Source organism: Dendrobates tinctorius, unplaced genomic scaffold (assembly GCF_039654945.1).
Source record: "Dendrobates tinctorius isolate UK_male_01 unplaced genomic scaffold, ASM3965494v1 ptg000162l, whole genome shotgun sequence".
Taxonomy (NCBI): domain Eukaryota; kingdom Metazoa; phylum Chordata; class Amphibia; order Anura; family Dendrobatidae; genus Dendrobates; species Dendrobates tinctorius.
Window position 1 is genome coordinate 27,094,052 of NW_027361829.1, and position 22,836 is coordinate 27,116,887.

The 22,836-nt window shown below is 43.6% G+C and overlaps 1 protein-coding gene across 1 annotated transcript in view; it reads left to right on the forward strand.

The window, feature by feature from the left end:
• Positions 1-19,933, forward strand: part of LOC141052618 (uncharacterized) — a 47,833-nt gene extending 27,900 nt beyond the window's left edge. The window contains exon 3 of the mRNA XM_073549831.1: positions 19,763-19,933. Within this exon, the coding sequence (XP_073405932.1) occupies positions 19,763-19,933 (171 nt within the window). The remainder of the gene's footprint in view (positions 1-19,762) is intronic.
• Positions 19,934-22,836: the final 2,903 nt, after the last annotated feature.

Consider the following 22,836-nt stretch of genomic DNA (forward strand, 5'->3'; position numbering starts at 1 on the left):
GTGGTCATCCAGCCCCTGCTGGGGCTGTGCTGAATTTCCATTCTTATGTCCCTGTTTATGCCAGTTTGCTTTTTGTCCCTGATCAGATTGGTCTCTTTTTGCTCTGTCTTCAGAATATACCAGAGAGCTGATATAGGGAATTGAAGTCTAGTGACTTCAGGGTTTTTGTTATTAGGAAGTGTTGGACATTTTTTGGCAGGGTTTTGTGCGTGATTGCAGACAGCATCTTTCCTTTCCTGTCCTTTCTAGTTAGTGTGGGCCCCATCATTTGCTCAGCCTATTTTTCTATCTGTGTTTGTGTTTTCATCTTGTCTCACCGACAATACATGTTTGGGGGCTGTCTATTGCTTTGGGGTCTGCTCTGGGGCAGTTTAGATTTCACCTTTTCTTGATTTAGGTTTATTTAGTTCTCCGGCTGTGGAGAGGCGTCTAGGATCATCGTAGGTACACTCCACGGCTACTGCTAGTTGTGTGATAGGATCAGGGGTCTTCAATCCGCTTAGTTACCAACCTCTTTGGTTTTCTGTGGCTTAGGCCAATCTAATAAGGGACAAAAAGCAAATTGGCAAATACAGATAAATAAGAGTGGAAATTTAGCGCAGCCCCAGCTGGGGCTGGCTGACCACACAAAATACTGAATAGACCAACAAAATCAAGTGTGAACATTAGCAGAAAAACTTAGCTTTAGATGACTGGAACAGAGCTGAAAACCAAGATCTGACAAGCCAGATGGAATCACCTGCCCCAGAATGGGGCGTCGGCTGTATTAAATCCAGTCTGAGATTCCTGAGGTCCAATCGTCATCCTCATTATCAGGTGGCAGATCTCTACTGATTAAATCAGCCTCACCAGAGGGAGCCTGGAAGGAGAACTCGCAACTGGTGGACCAGAAAATGAACTCACAACAGTACCCCCCTTGAGGAGGGGACACCGAACCCTCATTCACGCCACCGGGCCAATCAGGATGGGCCCGGTGAAAAGCACGAACCAATCTGTCTGCATGAATGTCAGAGGCAAGGACCCAAGAATTGTCCTCCTGGCCATAACCCTTCCACTTGACCAAATACTGGAGTCTCCGTCTAGCCAGACGAGAATCCAGTATTTTCTCTACCTCATATTCCACATTACTTCCAACCAACACAGGGTCAGGAGGTGCCGCCATAGGAACCACTGGCTCAACAAACCTCTTCAACAGAGACTTATGAAACATGTTATGGATCTTAAACGTAACTGGAAGAGCCAATCGAAAAGAAACTGGGTTAAGAATCTCCAAAATCCTATAAGGTCCAATAAATCTTAGCTTGAACTTTGGAGACGAAACCTTCCTAGAGATATTTTTTGATGACAACCAAACCATATCACCCACTTGAAACCGGGGACCAATGGTCCTATGCCGGTTGGAAAACCGCTGGGCCTTTTCCTGAGAGAGGGACAACTTATCCACCACTTGGTCCCAAATCTGCTGCATTCTCTCTACCACAGTGTCAACACCTGGGCAGGCTGAAGATTCCACTTGCCCTGAAGAAAATCGAGGATGAATCCCAAAGTTACAGAAAAAGGGCGACATCAATGTGGCAAAACTAGCTCTATTATTTAGGGCAAATTCAGCCAAGGGCAAAAATGAGACCCAATCATCCTGATCAGCAGATATAAAACATCTCAAATAAGACTCCAAGGTCTGGTTTGTTCTCTCAGTCAGCCCATTGGTCTGTGGGTGAAACGTAGAGGAGAAGGATAACTGAATTCCCAGTTTGGAACAAAAAGCTTTCCAAAATCTGGAGACAAACTGGACTCCTCTGTCCGACACAATGTTCTCAGGAATACAATGCAACCGAACCACCTGTTGTAAAAACAAGGGCACCAACTCTGAGGAAGATGGCAGCTTTGGGAGTGGTACAAGATGGACCATCTTAGAAAATCTATCACAAATCACCCAGATAACAGTCATTCTCTGAGAGACAGGAAGATCAGAAATAAAATACATTGAGATATGGGTCAATAGCCTCTTTGGCACCAGCAAGGGCATCAACAACCCACTAGAACGAGAAGAGGGTTTAGACTGGGAACAAGTCCCACAAGACTGCACAAAATTCCTGACATCACGAGATAAGGTGGGCCACCAAAAGAACCGACTCACCAAATCTCTGGTACCAAAAATACCTTAATGACCAGCCAACGCGGAGCAATGAACTTCAGACATCACTCTCTTCCTCGACTGGTCAGAAATATACAATTTTCCCATAGGACAACGCTCAGGTTTGTCCTCCTGAAATTCTTCCAGGGCACGTCTCGAATCGGGCGAGATGGCAGAAAGAACTACCCCCTCACCTAGGATGGTAGTAGGTTTGGTCACTAAAGGAGAATCGGCAAAGAAACTCCTAGAAAGGGCATCTGCCTTAACATTCTTAGTGCCCGGAAGAATAGAGACCACAAAATTAAAACGCGTGAAAAACAAGGCCCATCTAGCCTGTCTAGGATTCAAGCGTTTGGCCGACTCCAGATAACTCAAATTCTTGTGATCAGTGAGGACCACAACTTGATGTCTAGCTCCCTCCAACCAATGTCTCCACTCCTCAAATGCCCATTTCATGGCCAACAATTCCCGATTCCCCACGTCATTGTTGCGTTCAGATGTGGAGAACTTTCGAGAAAAGAAGGCACAGGGATTCATCTTAGAAGTCACAGGGTCTTTTTGGGACAAAACAGCTCCTGCACCAATCTCAGAAGCATCTACCTCCACTTGAAATGGAAGTGAGACATCAGGTTGCCGTAAAACTGGAGCTGAAGAATATCTCTGCTTAAGTTCCTGAAATGCTGAGACAGCTTCAGGAGACCAATTCAGCACATCAGCGCCCTTCTTGGTCAGGTCAGTCAGTGGTTTGGCAATACCAGAAAAATTACCTATAAATTTAAGATAGAAATTAGCAAAACCCAAAAACTTCTGGAGGGCCTTCAAAAAAAGTACCCAATCATAAATGGCCTGTACCTTGGCCGGGTCCATTTCAATTGTCGATGGAGACAAGATAAATCCCAAAAATGAAATCCTCTGTACACCAAAGAAGCATTTCGATCCCTTAACAAACAGGGAATTCTCCCTCAAAATCCGGAACACAGTCCGGACGTGTTCCACATGAGAATCCCAATCACTAGAAAAGATTAAAATATCATCCAGAGAGATGATCAAAAACTAATCCACAAAATCACGGAAAATATTATTCATGAAGGACTGGAAGACAGAAGGGGCATTAGTGAGCCCAAAAGGCATCACCAGGTACTCAAAGTGTCCCTCTGGAAAATTAAACGCCGTCTTCCATTCATCCCCGTGCTTGATGCGAATATGATTATATGCCCCCCTGAGGTCAAGCTTAGTAAACCAGCAGGCACTCGTAACTCTGGAGAATAAATCAGACATCAGAGGTAACAGGTACTGATATTTAACTGTCATCTTGTTAAGGGAACGATAATCAATTCACGGTCTTAATGAACCATCTTTCTTGGCCACAAAAAAAACCCAGCACTTAAAGGTGACGAAATGGTCTAATATGACCCTTCTCCAATGACTCCTTAATATAGGATCGCATAGCATCATGTTCGGGTACTGATAAGTTGAAAAGCCGACCCTTGGGAAATTTACACCCTGGCTTCAACTCAATTGCACAGTCATAACTCCTATGAGGAGGCAAAGACGCAGACTTGCTCTCACTAAATACATCAGAAAAATCGGCTAGATAATCAGGAATATCATGAGACTGAGGAGAGGTGGAGAAAACAGGAGCGTCCCTAAGAACACACTGACAACCCCAACTCACCACAGACCCAGATTTCCAATCCAAAACTGGATTATGAGTTAGCAACCAAGGAAAACCCAGAACAATAGTATTATGCAAATCATGCAGCACCAAAAATTTTCAATTTTCTTGGTGGTCCGGGCCAACTCGCATTGTCACCTGGGTCCAAAACTGCCAAAACTGAGGTTTATTCTCTGCCAAAGGAGTAGCATCAATATCCCTCAAAGGAATAGGCGTCCGCAGAGGCGTCATGGAAAAACCACAACGTTTAGCAAAGTCCAAATCCATCAGATTCAACGCTGCTCCTGAATCCACAAAAGTCTTCGTGGAAAACGTGGATAAGGAGCAGATCAGAGTAATTGCCAAAAGAAACTTAGGTTGTACACTGCCCACAGCAAATGTGTGCGCAAAACATTTCTCTCATTTAGGGCAGACAGAAATAGTGTGAGAGACGTCTCCACAGAAAAAACACAGCTTATTACGCCTTCTAAACTTCTGACGTTGCGCCCTAGACAAAACCCATCACATTGCATAGGTTCAGACGTTTGTTCAAAAGGTGGCAGCGCCTCCCGTGTAGTTTTACGTTCACGAAAACGCCGATCAACTTGAATAGCTAAGGACATAGAATCATCCAGACCAGAGGGAACAGGAAATCCCACCATAACATCTTTTACGGTCTCTGATAAACCCTTCCGAAAGATAGCTGCCAATGCACTATCATTCCATGTAGTAAGGACCGCCCACTTTCGGAATTTTTGACAGTATAACTCTGCAGAATCCTGACCCTGGCTTCATGCCAACAGGGTTCTCTCAGCTTGATCAACAGCATTAGGTTAATCATACAACAACCCCAAGGCTTGAAAAAAATGCATCCACATTAGTCAGAATAGGATTTTCAGGTGTTAGAGAAAAAGCCCAATCCTGGGGATCGCCGTGCAGCAAGGAGATGACAATTTTAACCTGCTGCACAGAGCTCCCCGATGAGTTAGGCTTCAAGGCCAGAAATAATTTGCAATTATTCTTAAAATTCAGAAATTTAGACCGATCCCCAGAAAACACATCAGGAGTAGGGATCTTAGGTTCAGCAGCATGTGAATGAATGAGGTAGGTGGAAATTCCCTGCACTTCAGCAGCAAGTTGCTCCACACGATCAGACAATTGCTTAATCTCCATTAGGAAAAAAAAAATCCTCCTACAGCCCCAGAGAAAAAGAGGAAAAAATATATATGAAAAAAAAAATTCTGACACTTTTTTTTCTTTTTTTTTTCTTTTAACAACTCTCTCCTGCTTTTGAATACCCTAGAATCTGTGGTATGGCTGGTGATTCTTTTATGAATGGGTCACCGAGGAGAAAAAAACAAAACAAGCTAAGTCACAGAAAACCAGAGAGGTTGCTAACTATGCAGATTGCAGATCCCTGATCCTAACCACACAACTAGCAGCAGCCGTGGAGCGTACCTACGATGATCCTAGACGCTTCGTCACAGCCGGAGGACTAAATAAGCCTGAAGCAAGAAAAGGGGAAAAATAACTGCCCCAGAGCAGACCCCAAAGGAAAGACAGCCCCCACACATGTATTGACGGTGAAACAAGATGAAAGCACAAACACAGGCAGGAAAATAGGCTGAGCAAATGATGGGGCCCAAACTAACTAGAAAGGATAGGAATGGAAAGACACTATCTGCAATCTGCAAAAAACCCTACAAAAATAAAGTCCAACACTTCTGATAGCAAAATTAACCCTGAAGTCACTAGACTTCTCCCACTATATCAGAACTCTGAAATATTCTGAAACAGAGTAAAAAGAGGCCAATCTAATAAGGGACAAAAACCAAATTGGCAAATACAGATAAATAAGAGTGGAAATTTAACGCAGCCCCAGCCTGGGCTGGCTGACCACACAAAACACTGAATAGACCAACAAAATCAAGTGTGAACATTAGCAGAAAAACTTAGCTTTAGATGACTGGAACAGAGCTGAAAACCAAGACCTGACAAGCCAGAAGGAATCACCAGCACCAGAATAGGGCGTCAGCTGTCTTATATCCAGTCTGAGATTCCTGAGGTCCAATCGTCATCCTCATTATCAGGTGGCAAATCACTACTGATTAAATCAGCCTCACTACCTCCTGTTACCACCAGAGGGAGCCTGGAAGGAGAACTCACAACTGGTGAACCAGAAAATGAACTCACAGCAGAAACTCCAGAAAGGGCGTCTGCCTTAACATTCTTAGTGCCCGGGAGAAAGGAGACCACAAAATCAAAATGCGCGAAAAACAAGGCCCACCTAGCCTGTCTAGGATTCAAGCGTTCGGCCAACTCCAGGTAAATCAAATTCTTGTGGTCAGTAAGGACCACAACTTGATGTCTAGCTCCCTCCAACCAATGTCTCCACTCCTCGAATGCCCACTTCATGGCCAACAATTCCCGATTCCCCACATCATAGTTGCGTTTAGATGGGGAGAACTTTCAGGAAAAGAAGGCACAGGGATTCATTTTAGAAGTCACCGGATCTTTTTGGGACAAAACAGCTCCTGCACCAATCTCCGAAGCATCTACCTCTACCTGAAATGGAAGTGAGACATCAGGTTGCCGTAAAACCGGAGCAGAAGTGAACCTCCGCTTCAGCTCCGGAAATGCCAAAACAGCCTCTGGAGACTAATTCAGCACATCAGCGCCCTTCTTGGTCAGATCAGTCAGAGGTTTGGCAATACCATAAAAATTAGCTATAAATTTACAATAAAAACTAGCAAAACCCAAAAACTTCTGGAGAGCCTTCAAAGAAGTGGGCTGAACCCAATCATTAATGGCCTGTACCTTAGCCGGGTCCATTTCAATAGTTGATGGAGACAAAATAAATCCCAAAAATGAAATCCTATGTACACCAAAAACGCATTTCGATCCCTTAACATACAGGGAATTCTCCCTCAAAATCCGGAACACAGTCCGAACATGTTCCACATGAGAATCCCAATCACTGGAAAAGATCAGAATATCATCCAAATAGATGATCAAAAACTTATTCACAAAGTCCCGGAAAATATCATTCATGAAGGATTGGAAGACAGAAGGGGCATTAGTGAGCCCAAAAGGCATCACCAGGTACTCAAAATGTCCCTCCGGAGTATTAAACGCCGTCTTCCATTCATCCCCATGCTTGATGTGAATAAGATTATACGCCCCCCTGAGGTCAAGCTTAGTAAACCAGCAGGCACCTTTAACTCTGGAGAATAAATCAGAAATCAGGGGTAACGGATACTGATATTTAACAGTAATCTTGTTAAGGAAACGATAGTCAATACAAGGCCTTAATGAACCATCTTTCTTCGCCACGAAAAAAAACCCAGCACCTAAGGGTGAAGAGGATGGTCTAATATGACCCTTCTCCAACGACTCCTTAATATAAGATCGCATAGCCTCGTGTTCAGGTACAGATAAGTTGAAAAGCCGACCCTTGGGAAATTTACACCCAGGCCTCAACTCAATTGCACAGTCATAACTTCTATGAGGAGGCAGACTTACTCTCACTAAATACATCATAAAAATCAGCCAAATAGTCAGGAACATCATGAGACTGGGGAGAGATGGAGAAAACAGGAGTGTCACCAAGAGCACACCGACAGCCCCAACTCACCACAGACACAGATTTCCAATCCAAAACTGAATTATGGATTTGCAACCAGGGAAAACCCAGAACAATAGTATCATGCAAATTATGCAGTACCGAAAATCTACAATTTTCTTGGTTGTCTGGGGCGACCCGCATTATCACCTGGGTCCAAAATTGAGGTTTATTCTCCGCCAAAGGAGTAGCATCAATACCCCTCAAAGGAATAGGCGTCCGCAGAGGTATCATGGAAAAACCACAACGTTTAGCAAAATCCAAATCCATCAGATTCAAAGCCGCTCCTGAATCCACAAAAGCCTTTGCGGAAAATGTGGATAAGGCGCAGATCAGAGTAATTGCCAAAAGAAACTTAGGTTGTACGCCACCCACAGCAAATGTGTGTGCAAAGCGTTTCTCTCGTTTAGGGCAGACATAAATAATATGAGAGGCATCTCCACAGAAAAAACACAGCTTATTATGCCTTCTATACTCCTGACTTTGCACCCTAGACAAAACTCTATCACATTGCATAGGTTCAGACATGTGTTCAAAAGGTGGCAACACCTCTCGTGTAGTTTTACGTTCACGTAAACGCCAATCAACTTGAATGGCTAATGACATAGAATCGTCAAGACCAGAGGGAACAGGAAATCCCACCATAATATCTTTTATGGTTTCTTATAAACCCTTGCGAAAGAGAGCTGCCAAGGCACCATCATTCCATGTAGTAAGGACCGCCCACTTTTGGAATTTTTGACAGTATAACTCTGCAGAATCCTGACCCTTGTTCAATGCCAATAGGGCTTTCTCAGCTTGATCAATAGCACAAGGTTCATCATACAACAACCCCAAGGCCTGAAAAAATGCATCCATATTTGTCAGAATAGGATCTTCAGGGGTCAAAGAAAACGCCCAATCCTGGGGATCGCCGCTCAGCAAGGAGATGACAATTTTAACCTGCTGCGCAGAGCTCCCCGGTGAGTTAGGCTTCAAGGCAAGAAATAATTTACAATTATTCTTAAAATTCAAAAATTTAGACCGATCCCCAGAAAACACATCAGGAGTAGGGATTTTGGGTTCAACCGCATGTGACTGAGCGAGATAGGCGGAAATTCCCCGCACTTCAGCAGCGAGCTGCTCCACACGATCAGACAATTGCTTAATCTCCATTAACGAAAAAATCCTCCTACGGCCCCAGAGAAAAAGAGGAAAAAATGCATAAAAAAAAAAATTCTGACACTTTTTCTTTTTTTCTTTTTTTCCTGCTTTTGAGTACCCTAGAATCTGCGGAATGGCTGGTGATTCTGGTATGAATGAGTCACCAAGGAAAAACAAAAACAAGCTAAGCCACAGAAAACCAGAGGAGTTGGTAACTAAGCAGATTGCAGACCCCTAATCCTATCACACAACTAGCAGTAGCCGTGGAGTGTACCTACGATGATCCTAGATGCCTCGCCACAGCCGGAGAACTAAATAAACCTAAAGCAAGAAAAGGGGAAATCTAAACTGCCCCAGAGCAGACCCCAAAGCAATAGACAGCCCCCAAACATGTATTGTCGGTGAGACAAGATGAAAACACAAACACAGATAGAAAAATAGGCTGAGCAAATGATGGGGCCCACACTAACTAGAAAGGACAGGAAAGGAAAGATGCTGTCTGCAATCACGCACAAAACCCTGCCAAAAATGTCCAACACTTTCTGATAACAAAAACCCTGAAGTCACTAGACTTCAATTCCCTATATCAGAACTCTGGTATATTCTGAAGACAGAGCAAAAAGAGACCAATCTGATCAGGGACAAAAAGCAAACTGGCATAAACAGAGACATAAGAATGGAAATTCAGCACAGCCCCAGCAGGAGCTGGCTGACAACAAAAACTGAGAAAACCAGACCAAATCTCATGTGAAAAAATAGCAGAGCACACTTAGCTGGAGAAGGCAGGAACAGAACTGGAAACCAGAACCTCAGGGCAGGAAAATCACCAGCACAGAATTAGGGAGTCGGCTGTCTTAAATCCAGTCAGAGACTCCTGATGTCCACTCACAGTCCTCCTCCTCAGGTGGCAGGTCTCTGCCATTTAGATCAGCTTCATTACCTACTGTTACCACTAGAGGGAGCCTGGATGGAGAACTCACGACTCCTCTATCAACACATCCAGCTCCACCACCATCACCAGAAGCCAGAGGTAAACCAGAAAATGAGTTCACAACACATGGCATTACCTTCCTCATGGTCCCCATGCACCTCCCCATTTCCTTGAGCACCGTTGCTTGCTCCTGCCAGGGGTTACTCAGCCGTCTCACTCCGCAGATTGATGGGGCTGAGCACTTCGGTACCTGTGGACACATCTACCGTTTCAAAGAAAGGGTTAACAGGTTCAGTCAGCACAGATACATCATCATCATCATCATTCCTAGGAAAAGAATGGTTATCAGGTTTCTTTGGTACATTTACATCACCATCAGCATCATTCCTGTGGAAAGAATGGTTGTTAGTTGCATCATTACTCATCAAGTCATTAGCCGATAACACATTCAGTTTCCCATCATCATCATCATCACCAGGGTTAACGTTCCCCTTTTATCAGACTGGGGAGGGGTGTCAGGGACATAGTATGCAACCATCCTCCTCAAATCAGTCCCCAATAAAACATCAGTGGGCAAGTTTTCAGACACTCCCACTTCCCTCAACCCGCTCCCAGCACCCTAATCAAGAAAAACCGGGGCCACTGGCAAGGGATAATGAGTGCCTCCAATCCCGGTGACAGTCAGGGTTTTCCCCTCAACAAACTCTTCAGGGGCTGCCAGTCCAGGACGGATGAGGGTTCGTTCAGCCCCGGTGTCCTTGAGGCCTGTAGCAAGACGGGCCCCCACCTGAACAGGTTGAACGTTGTCATCAATCCTCCCAACCACACCTCCCACCAAAAGAACAGAGGCGTTGGGTCCAGAGGCCTTGTCTGGGGGATTCTTCTTTTCTGGACAGGCGTGACGGAAGTGACCAGTCCGATTGCAGTTGAAACACAGGCGACAGTCAGCAGTAGGCCTGGTGTTGGCAACAGGGACAGGGCCTCTGGAGGGACGGCTAGCTGGGGTTCTGGGGTTGGTTGCAGGCTTACCCCCTCTCCAGCTTGTGGTGACTGGCCTCCGCGTCTCTGGCTTCCGGTTGGCCTCATAGTTGTCGGCGATCTGCGCCACTTTGTCCGCATTCGGTGGTTCGCGGTTCAGGATGAACTGTAGGATCTCAGCTGGGCAAAGATGCAGGAACTGGTCTTTGATCATCAGGTCCGTAGCTGCTCAAAGGAATGAACGGACAGTCCATGGATCCACTGGTCAAGGTGGGTCCTGAGTCCTTGCACCACATCACTATAGCTATCGTGTGGGCCATGTTGGAGGTTCTGGAACTTCTTTCGGTATACCTCAGGTGTATTTGGCGATCAGAGTATGCTTGATGGCATCATAGTCATCGTCGTCTTCTGACGGCAGAGAAGCAAACGCCTCCAGAGCTTTGCCTTTTATCCCTGGGGTCAAGTACCTGGCCCATTGGACCTTATCCAGCCGCTACTGTCGGCAGGCTTTCTCAAAGGCACACAGAAACGTGTCCAAGTCTCCATCCTTTTCCATCACGGGAAAATGCTCTGGCCGGGGTTTAGGAGTCTGGACGCTGCTGGGCTCACTGCTTCAGGCTGTGGGGGCATTCCCCCCCGCTGGAGCACCTCCAGTTCATGCACCCTCTGCGCCTGGCACTCGGCTTTCTCAGCCTCTGCTTGGCGCTCGTCTCTCTCCGCCTGTGCTTGGCGTTCGGCTCGGGCCTCCTGCCGATATTGCTGGATCTGCCTCACCCACCCCTCACTGTCTTCGGCGGGGAGTTCGTCCAAGGCCGCTTGCAGGTAGGGGTCCAATCTGTCCTGATTGTATGTGGAGCCAACGCTCAGGAGTGGAGCCTCTGCTGCAGCCCCATTGTTACTTGGGCCCGCTTCTGCGTTCGCTGGGCTCTGGTCATTTTCCCGTTGCACCAGAGCCGCGATCAGTTGGGCTTTGTTTTTGTTCGTGGTGTCGATCCGCCACACCCGCAGAGGGCAATAAGAGACGCCTTGTTATGCTGCTTATACCACTCTGCTCCCATTGTAGCCATGGTTTCCAAACAAAAGATAGAAAAAAAAACGGAGAGAAGGAAGGGAATACTCGCACGTACACACAAATGTCTCAGGACTAGTAACCACTGAGTCTGTTCTCCAAAACCTATGATGCAGGATTCCCGCAGGAACCATGCAGGTTTTTAGTGAGAGGAATGATTGCTCAAACCAAATCACTAATGCTCTAGGATTATCCCACCACTGCAACCAGTATGTGACAAACAGCCCACCGCTGCCACCAATATGTGATGAACGGCGGACTGCTGTCGCCAAATTGTGACGGACAGCGGATCCTATGCCACCAATAGGTCACGATCCTACCACCGACACGGGTTTGTCAGCGGACGGAGGGACGTGATGCACTGCCGGCACACGGCTATCACAGGCACAGTGGGGGCTTATCTTAGTTATCCCACCACTGGCACCATGTGACAAAAACACAGCAAGCTAATCTTGCTCTAACAATTTATCGCAGGGGGGTATTTTGGTTGCCCCACCACTGCTAACAACCTTCCAAGAACTGCGGGGATTTATGTATAGCCCACTTTCTCAGTTCCACTTTGGAACTCGCAGCTCTCCGGCGCCCCCCTTACCCTCAGGTCAGTCAGGGAACTGCACCTAGGATAATTAGTCGACGGACAGGCTGCTTGTTGTGCACTGGCAATTAGACTACTGCAGTACAGGAATTATCAATGCTGTGACCTCAACCACTCATTCAGCAATTTAAGACCCTTCTGTACTGCCAGCTAGCCTCGCCAGCCACGCACACAACGCTGCCACCAGCCACGCTTTACTTATTCAAAGAGTTAATTAAGATGGTCCATGGCAAACCCCTGATATTAGTAGCGATTATCTAAAAAAAGGCGCATAGTTCGTTTCTTAGAGCATGGAGACAGAGCTAATAGATTTTATCATTTATTCCCAAAAGAATTGCAGGCAGTGATTACATAGATAAAAGTTGCTATAAAGTTGAGACATTACAGATGTACAATACAAATATAACATAAAGGGGATTAAAAAGACAGAAAGTAACACTCACATGTGCTTAGTCGGTATCAGGCAAACCATGTGGCTGGGGAGAGAAGGCAGAGCCACACGTCTCCACTCATCTGGGTTCTGGTCGGCACGGACGCTGTAGCTCCCACTGACTCAGTGTAAGGGAGGGGTGCCTTATAGCCCAGGGTCTGTGACATCACGAAAGGGGCAGTCTGCAGAAGTTCATCCCCCCTTTCTCAAAGTTGCCAATTAACTAAAAAACTTATGATAACCATATCTCAACGAGGGAAGCTCGTATCAACACACTGAGGGCCTCATAGGTTGTAGTTCATCGAATGTAATAAAGCAACATCAGACATGTCATACTTAGGACACTCCATTTGGGAGCAATCCATATCTCAGGTTCTGGCGGTGATAGAACTTTGCAAGAGCCACTGTAGGGAAGCCGGGTCCGCGCAGATCACAGAAATGTCCGTTTCATTTTTCTGTCACGATCAGAGCCCATGCTAGCCTATTTTAATATCTCTCATAGTTTTACTTCATGAAAAATAAAATGCAAAGAGAGGCGCAATGAGTGTACCTGTGTGCAGCCCAGTCTTGAAAAAGAAGGGGTGGCCTTTTAAGGTTTATTGATGATTTGTTTATCCTATGGAGGGGGTCAGTTGAAGAGGCAGAAACATTTGCTAACAATCTCAATATGAATGATTGGGGACTAACTTTTACGGCTACTATTTCCACCGATTCCATCCAGCATTTGAACTTGTGGGTGCGGCTTGATGGCCTGGGGATGGTGTCCACTGCAACACATTTCAAACCGGTTGATGTCAACAGCTACCTTAGGTTTGACAGTGGGCACCTCCCCGGGTGGGTGAAGAATGTACCCTATGGCCAATACTTGAGAATAAGGAAAAATTGCACTTCTGACCAAGACTTCCAAACTGAATCTAGAATACTGAGGAAGAGGTTTGTAGAGAAAGGATACCCAAAAAATCTTTTAAAAGATGCTTATAAGAGGACATGCAATTTCTCACAAGATTTGTGTTTAAAAAAAATGGAGGATAAAAATAGGACACCTGGGGTGAATTTGGAGAGGAATAAATGGAGTTTGATAACTGCCTTCTGTCATTCGACATCAATTGTGCGTAAATTGCTGGAGAAACATTGGTTCATCCTACAAGGAGGTCCTCTTTTGGCCCCAATGATTCCCGATAAACCAAATATTATTTATAGAAAAAATAGAAGTTTAAAGAACTTGGTAGCACCAAGCAACATAACGCGGAAATATAAAATGTCATATGAAAATGATAATGGCAGCTGGGGCTGTTTTGCATGTAAAGTACCCAAATGCTTGTGTTGTGGAGTGATTCAGGATAATGCGAGGGATTTTCCTTCTTAGGCCGGGGTCACACTAGCGATTAAAACGGACGAATGCAATGCGATAAAAAATCGCATTGCATTCGAACCCATGTTATTCTATGGTGCTGCTCACATCATGCGATTTTTTATCGGATCCGATTGTCGGACCGAGACAATCGCAGCATGCTGCGATTGTCACCGATTTTCGGATCGGATTCGACAATGCAAGTCTATGGATGCGATAAAAAATTGCATGGAAAACGCACCACACGTGTGACTTGCGATTAATTCGCAAGACTTCTCCTGGGCAACAGGAAAGAGCAGGAGGCATGGCCAGGAAGCTTGGGTATGCAAATTTCTCAAGCAGCATAAAAAAAAAACAAGGAAGAACGCCTCCACGGAGTCCTCCATCATGTCCATGCCAGTGAATGTGGAAATGCTGATAGTTCTGGTCCAGGAGAGGCCAGAACTATGGGACCAGAGAGATCCCCACTATGCTGACCGCAGACGCAGGGAGGCAGCGTGGACAAGAATCTGTGGCCAGATGTTCCCTGGATATGCGACAAGACCTCTGGAGGAGCGGGACCAAATTAGTGAAAGAATGTGTTCACATAATCAAATCCCCTAATCTAATCTGCACAATGTAAGGCCCAATAAGTCATTGCTCAGATTTCAGTAATTAATGACTTTGCCTTTATTTTTTTGAACCATATTTACTACATCTACATTCCAAATCCCTGACTGGTGGCAGCATGAAGATTTTGCATGAAAAAAGTTTGATTTATTTAGCTAATTGTTCTGCCACCAAATCCAGTGATTTTCTATTTTTTGGGCCCGTATCTTAGCCACTATATAACTAGTGTTTTTGTAATAAAAACAGCATAGATGTTCGCATTATTACCACAGGATTTTTTAAATTTGGTTAGCAAATATGTTTTTTCCAAGGTCCTTTGTAGTAGGCCTCAACCTTTTTTTTTTTTTGGTTGATTGGTGTGGAGTCAACAGGAATATAAATCATATCATTTGTAAAATGTGTGCCTAAGAATTGGGTAACCCTTGATACCATAGCCATATGTGTGTTGTAACAAAATCCTGTGTTTTTGCTAACATTGTAGTGACTGATGTGACAAGGCGTTGGCGCAGCTGCAGGGAAACATATAGGAGGAAGAGACAGCTGAGGTCCCGTAGTGGAGCGGCCGGAACCACCAAGAGGAAATACCTCTATTACGACTGCCTACATTTCCTTGCTCCTGTGATGGAGCTGAGACCGTAAGTACATGGTTTAATGTAGTACTTTGTATATTCTGTAAGCACAATTTACTTGATGTGATTTTTACCATTGTAGCACCGAGTCAAACCTCACAGAGAGGGAGACGGGTTCCGACTCTGAGGTGCTGAATGATCCTGAGTCGGATGTTGCTGCAGGCTCTGGCCCATCTTCTGGACTTCCCAGAGCAACACCAGCACCACCACCAAGATCACCACCACCAGAATCAGTTTGCCAGCCAGCACAGCCTGATGACCGGGGCAACAGTAGCAGCCCCCCCATGCCACTGGAGACCTCGCCACAGCCTTCTGCCCTACCACGACGAGGCAGGCGCAGGAGAGAAGGAGCAGCTTCGGGAACAAAGATGCAGGTTGATTGAGGTGTATTGGACTACTTGTCGACAGCTGCTCATGATGATGGGGAGGAGGCATATGGGCGCAGTCTGGCACAGTATTTGAGGGCAATTCCCCGTGGGTACAGGCTGCGTACGAGAGGGGCTCTCCAAATCGTCTTGGATGCCAGCACACCACCCAATAATCCCCGCAGTGTCTTTCAGTTTCTTGAAAGGTGGCAGCTGTCAGAGGAGAATCAGATTGATAGGCTGGTTGGACTTGATGTGACAAGTCAACCATCCTTGGAACCTGTTCCTCCTCCTCCTCCTCCTCCTCCACGGGTGGCAACACCTCCGCCTCAGCCTGCACACATCCCCAATGTGGCTCCACAGGTCCAATATATGGGCCAGGGCACACATGCCCAATATGGCCACTTTAACTTACCCAATGTTTGTGGTTGGCCCCAACATGGGTATGTTAGACATGGACATATTGGGGGATATGGGCAATTTGGGCAGCCCTACCAGGACTACCCACAACAATTTCAAAATTACCCCTACCAAAACCCACAAATAGATCCTGCCAGGATGCAACAGATGGCACAGCCACCTGCCAGTGCACAGGGGGACAGAGATGTGGCCCAGCAACCAAGGCCAAATGTCCATACAGGCCCCCCACCTTCACCACCCCCAACCTACCATGACTTGTAGGTTTTCATTTTTACCTTGTTGTTAGGTTTGGTGTATTGTCCATGATGTTTTTTGTTTTCCTTGAAATGTTTAATCCTAATGTGCTGATAACATTAGGCCAAAGGCAACTACTATGGTTATTTGTTACCACAATAACCCAAAAAAAACAAGTAATAAACTTGTTTACATTCACTATGTGTGTCTGTTCATGTACGTACATGTTCTGTAATGTGTTAGATAGATATAGTAACAAGTACTGGTAAAGCAAAAAATTAACACAAAGGTAAAGCAAAAAATCTTTATGAGAACACAACACTATCAAACCACTACATAGATAAGGCATCATCTTGCCATGGAGTTGGACCCTGAGGTGTTACGAAATAATTTGTCAACACATCACGGACTTTGAGTCTGAAAATTGGACGACGGGGTGGGTTTACATGTGTCCTAGGCCTAGACACATTAGCAGAGTCCACTTCAGCATCATCATATGAGGGGCAGTCATGTATCCTTGTGAAGTTATGTAGGACAACACAGGCTTTAATAACTTCATTGACATTAGCTTCACTCAGCTGAATTGCGGACTGTAGTACCCTTCATTTGGCGGTAAGAATGCCAAAGGCACACTCCACCAGTCGCCGAGCACGTGATAGGCGATAGTTAAATATTCTACGCCGGTGGTCAAGGGTTCGTCGAGGATATGGCCTCATGACATATCTGCTCAATGGGAACGCCTCATCTGCTACAATAACATAAGGCACCGGTTCCAGATTTGAGTTGGGAAGCTGACGTGGTGGTGGTAGGTCAAGCTCATTATTACGCAGCTGCCGACCCATAATGGAAGAATTGAAGACTCTGGAGTCTCCAGTTCTTCCATAGGCCCCAATATCTATTATAAACCTGTAGAGAGTGTCAACCAAAGCCAACAATACTACAGAAAAATATTGTTTATAATTATAGAATTGGGACCCTGAGTTCGGCGACTTACGCACACGGATGTGCTTCCCATCTAGGGCTCCAATACATTTTGGAAACTGGCACGTGTCCTCAAATCCACGGGAGATACGCAACCAGTCAGGCATTTTGGGCTCCGGCATTACCACATGATGGAGTCTGGTCCAGATTTCGGAGCATGTAGACAGTACAATACCAGAGATTGTTGATTTCCCAATTAAAAATTCTAAATGCAGACCAGCATAAGTAGTAAGGGGGCTGTATTACTCGTCAAAAAGAAATCTGACAGGTACCACGCCCCTATCAAAGTGTATCAAACACGCCCCTTTTATACAATTTGATATCAAATTGTTATAAAAGGGATGTGTTTGATACACTTTTATACAATTTGATATCAAATTGTATATAAAAAGGTATTATAGGACAAAATATTTATATGTCCAATTATTTTCTCTTTTATAGGACTTTTAATAAAGTAGAATAAAAGTAGAATAAAAGGATCGTGATTGAATCACTTTTATATCAATCGCTATTGTTTGATATAAAAGATTGTGCTTGATACGCTTTTATATGACCAATAAAGGATCCTTTTATATCCTTTTTATACTTTAATTAGTATCGGTTCATTGGGTATTTTATTTATTTGACCATTATTTTAATAAAGGAAACATTTGATTCGAATTGTAAATAAAAATGAGAGACGCTACTTTTATAAAAAAGATAATAGTGTTTATTGAACAACAATCAAATACGTTTTTATAAAGCAATACATTTGACATTTACACTGTCATTTTAGAAGAAGTACATTCAATTACATTTTATTTATCACACAGTGCTGCAGTTAATCAAATCAATATATATATATACATATGTATATATATATACATAGTACAGGGCAATATAAAGCCTGTGTGTATTTTCTGTGGGCTTGCATTTCATGTGTCCTGGCACCTTTCCCTGTAGGGATTCAGGAATGTGGAAAATCGAATACAGACAGGATGTACCACTGCAATACAATAGGAGCTATGTATTTTAATTGAACAGACCATAAAGGTCAAAGATGAAAAGAGATACAGATGTAAAGATGACAATATGATAAGTTGTTAGTGTATGGACTAACAATAGGCTCTATATATTTTAACTGATCTGTCCAGAAAGGTCAAAGTTGAAATGACATACAGATGTAAACATGACAAGATGATAAGTTGTTATGGTGTGGGCTTACAATAGGGTCACGATATTTTAATTGAACAGAGCAGAAAGGTCACTATTTACGCCTAACTCAACAAAAAAACAAAAAAAAAACAAAAAACAACTGATAAGCAGATGTCACTACATCCTAGACACTGAGAGAATCATACACTCATTGTAAATTGTGTAATGGCCTACATATTGCACAGTGATAAGCAACACTGCTTAAATATAAAAGAATGTTTGCAGGGGGAATAGTTTGATTCAAGTAAATCTTGCTTTACAGATTTATATACTAAATTATCATTATGATTTAAGTCATCAGTAAAATGTTGCAAAATCTCATGGAATGAAAGGCCCCTTGCAAGTTTCTTTAGGATATACACGCAATAATGGCCGCACACCATGCTATAATTATTTTGAATTTGCCTGTCTTGATAGCAGAATAATTCGCTATTTCTCTTTAGGAAGATTATAAATTCATCCGGAAAAAGTATGCTGTCTGGTGAGAGTCCATAACTGTCAAAGAATATCGCATTCTTTTCATTGCAAAGTAAAATTAATATCCAATGTTTGCCGCTCTGATTGGACCGGTCTGTATTTACGATGTACGCCGCAGGCCTCTGAGTTACTCTATTTGACGGTAGCAAGTCACACGGATACACCCCATAAAATATGGACTCTGTATAGTGATCGGCTTTCAATATCGTAGTGAGCTGCATGGAATCCATCATCAGTAGAAATCATACAATACTTCACGGCGGTTATTAATTTCTAGAATAGATGAATTCACACCGTATACCACCATATTTATCGTATGAGGGGTGGCTAGCGCAAATCGGACTTCAGAACGCAGGTTCCCAGTTTTTATGAGAGAGAAGTGACCTCCAGGTTCTTGGTCGGCTGATAAATGAAATGCAAAAAATGTATAGCCGTCCATAAATTCTTCTCGGTCAATTGCCAGTGCACAATCGGCCTTCTGCTTTCCAGAAATATGGGCAAGAGCCATATACTCTCTTACAGCTAATTCAAGAGTGAAATTAGGTTGGAATGGCTGGGAGGGTATCTGCTGACCATCCAAATATAAAGCCGCATGGTCTACATTATAATGATGAAAGTACAGTGGATTTTTATTATACGTCCCGCTAAAGGCCTCATTATCTACAAAGCCCAAAATAATTACTCGCGGAATAGCTCCTAAAAATAGATTTTCTATATTAGAAATTCGTGTGCCCCCAGGTATGCTGTACACTTTCATACAGGCCCTATCAATAGCATATTTTGCTGTAGCAGATAGTAAGGCCTGAGAGTGACCAATCCTCACAGCGGGAGCCACCTGGACTCTTTTTACATAGAGACATGCGTTCAGAATCTGTACTTTGAGCGGGTCTGGGTCAGCAGAAACTAAACAGAATGCATCTTTATTTCGCGTCAGCTTGATTTTAAGGTCAAGTCCATTCAATATAAGCTTCGGCTGATTAAAAATGTCGCTAAAAATTGGACCGAGCAAATCGACGGGCTTCGAGTGAGCTACTGCATGAGCCCGCTTGTTGAAGCCCACATTGGCGCCATCCAGGATTCGTACATCATGATGTCCAGCGGTATCTTTATAGAATAATCCTGATGTGAATTGCGAGGCTAAAGTCTGTGCGCTGTAATTTAGCAGAGTTTCAATGTAGGCCCTATAGCTGTATAGATTGTCTGATTGTGAGATGAGGCGATCACCCAGGGTGACATCAACTTGATTAAAAAGAGTCGCTAATGGATAGTTAATGAGAGCTACACGGGCTCCATCCGCGATGGCAGAATTATCTTGTTTTACGACCCGGCAACTTATGTAAAGTAGGGTATTATTTAAATCATAATAATATTCACCACTTCCCGATATGAAAAATTCAAGTGGTGCATTGTCCGCCAGAGCTGCAATAGGCTGAACTTCAATGAATATCGATTTCTCGACAGAAACCTGCGTAGGAGGTATTTGAAAAATATCCAGTTCTGATTTCATGCACTCCACCGAAGCATCATGTATGAAGGCCATGTTATATATAATATATTTATTTTATATATTTTTCCTAAAAGATGTCTTCAACACTGCGTCTTACTCTTTTCTGGCGTTTGCGTCTTGCGGGTGTGATTTTATTCATGAGCATTGGTGGTGGCGAATAGCGAACACGCCTTTTTCTTTTTTTCTGTTTTTTAGCAACATAAACAATACCGGAGCCTTCCTGAGGAGGTGTGTTTAGCCTATTCATAGCGGCTGCTGAGAAAGAGGCAATGGCGTCCTTAGCAATATTTGAAACAGCTGTCTTTACATGGGGTTTTACTAATTCGAGTCCTTTTCTCAATAGAGGAACCGCTTTTCTAAATAAGCCTCTAAATATTCCTGCAAGCCCAGCCCCATACATGTACTCATCACCCCGAAATCCCTCTAATCCGTGACCTGTCTGAGCAATATAGTAGCGGGCATAAATGGACGGATCTCCGTAAACACGTTGCGACACCATTTTGACGTGTCAATCACGACGCGGTCTGAAATGTAATCGCAAAATAGTTTTTCCGTACTTGAATTTAACAGGCGTACCCTGATCAGTCAAGATAGAGATGCTTACAGAATCAAAGTGCTGTTTGCATAGAGGTACATAATCAGGTCTTGTGTATTGAAGTGTGATGATCTCCCCACTTTTACCAGTCACCTGAGCAGTTCTCAGAAGCTGGACGTAAGAATCTCCGACTAGCTGATGGTTAATAATGTCTGAGTAAACAAATAAGGTATAAAATCCGTTCATGATATCTGCGTAGCTCTTCTTGGGGCTAATCACACTATTATCATAGGCCTCAATATAAGGTGGTAGTCCTAAAATATGAGACAATTTTGGGCCTGGAGCAAAATGTATCGTGGGGGAATCCGATAGAGTAACACTTCTCTTCACTTCGTCATAGCGAAGTTTAAAAGGTTCCATTTTCAAGCTGTCAATCCGTTCATTAATAGCCCTTATAAGGTCCGAAATATTTAAATAATAGCCTGCTTTTACGAAATATTCTCTTAGAACATCCCCTCGTTTTCCAAGAAAAAATGTGCCTTCGCTATTTTCGAAAGTAAACCAGGTGTGGGGATACTGAAATTCTGTGAGGGCTACTTCATACGGGCCTACAAGATGTACAGGCTTTGCCAGTTTAGTGGTAAAATTCGAAATCGTGTTGTCTGGGAATAGCTTACTTGACGCATTACACGCTAGGGTAATATAAAATGATCCAGAATCCATGATTAGAGGTCCGTCAGCTGGTTTTCTTTAATCCAAGTATTAAATTTTTCCGGATATCCCTTCCATTTAACGAGATACAGGGTGGACCCTCTGACGCGCTTTTTTCTTAACACTTTTTCTATTTTGTAGATGTGATTCTCATCCGATGTGACTTTTTGTAGTTCCTCCTTATAAAATGACCCAATCACAGGTTCTCCGTACAAATCCATGATTTTGTAGAGGGGGAATTGGAATTTTGTGTTAATTTCGGATATGATAAATATTTCATCGGTATATGATTGTTCATATGCTTTCATAAATGTACGTTTATATTGGACCAAACGTACATTGTCGCCAATTTTAAAAGAAGGATTAATACGTTTATTTTTCATGCTCGAGCCATAAATATTTTTCCATATTTGTAGTGAATTTTTGCTTGTAACATCAATTGGTCTACATCGAATGGTAGAATGATAGGTTCGATTGTAGCTATCAACCAAATCTGGTAAAATATCAATATACCTATTAGTGTTATTTTTTGTAAAATACCGCCACATTCGAGTTTTTAATGTACGATTAAACCGCTCCACAATAGAGGCCTTAACTGCATTATTCGTAAGATAATGTAGAATATCATACGTTTTACAAAGGCGCTTCATCGACGAATTAATAAATTCTTTGCCCCGATCCGTCTGTAATTTCTTCGGTATGCGCTTATCATTTTGAAATATCAGCTCGAATGAACAGGCTACAGCGGCCCCAGTCTTGTTTGATAAGGCTACGCACCACGCAAATTTTGATAGGCAATCAATCACGGTAAGGATATATTTAACATTATCATTTTCATTCGAATAGTCAATTAAACTCACTAAATCTCCTTGCCACAATGCATCCATGTTTGAGACCATGATCTTATTTGTCAGAAATCTTTTTCTCACAGGTTTGTGCAACAAATAGCTATCCTGGTTATTTAACCAATCACGCACAATTGATTTTTTAATTCCGTAATCTCTAGTTTCTCTATATAATTTATCAATTCCGCCATAGGAGCCGGAGGCATTAGGAGTAAAATACTGGTTCTCTAATATTTTTTCATCGTGTCTAGAAGACATCGTCTCATGAACCAATGCCGTCTTTATCAGAAAATCAAAATGTATAAAATGAAATAAAATGTGGAATGTAATACAAATATATCATGCTTGATATCATTATAATATGAGTATACCATGATTGTTTGGGCCAGCATGATGGGCTGTAACTGGGAGGCTCTTGTGGG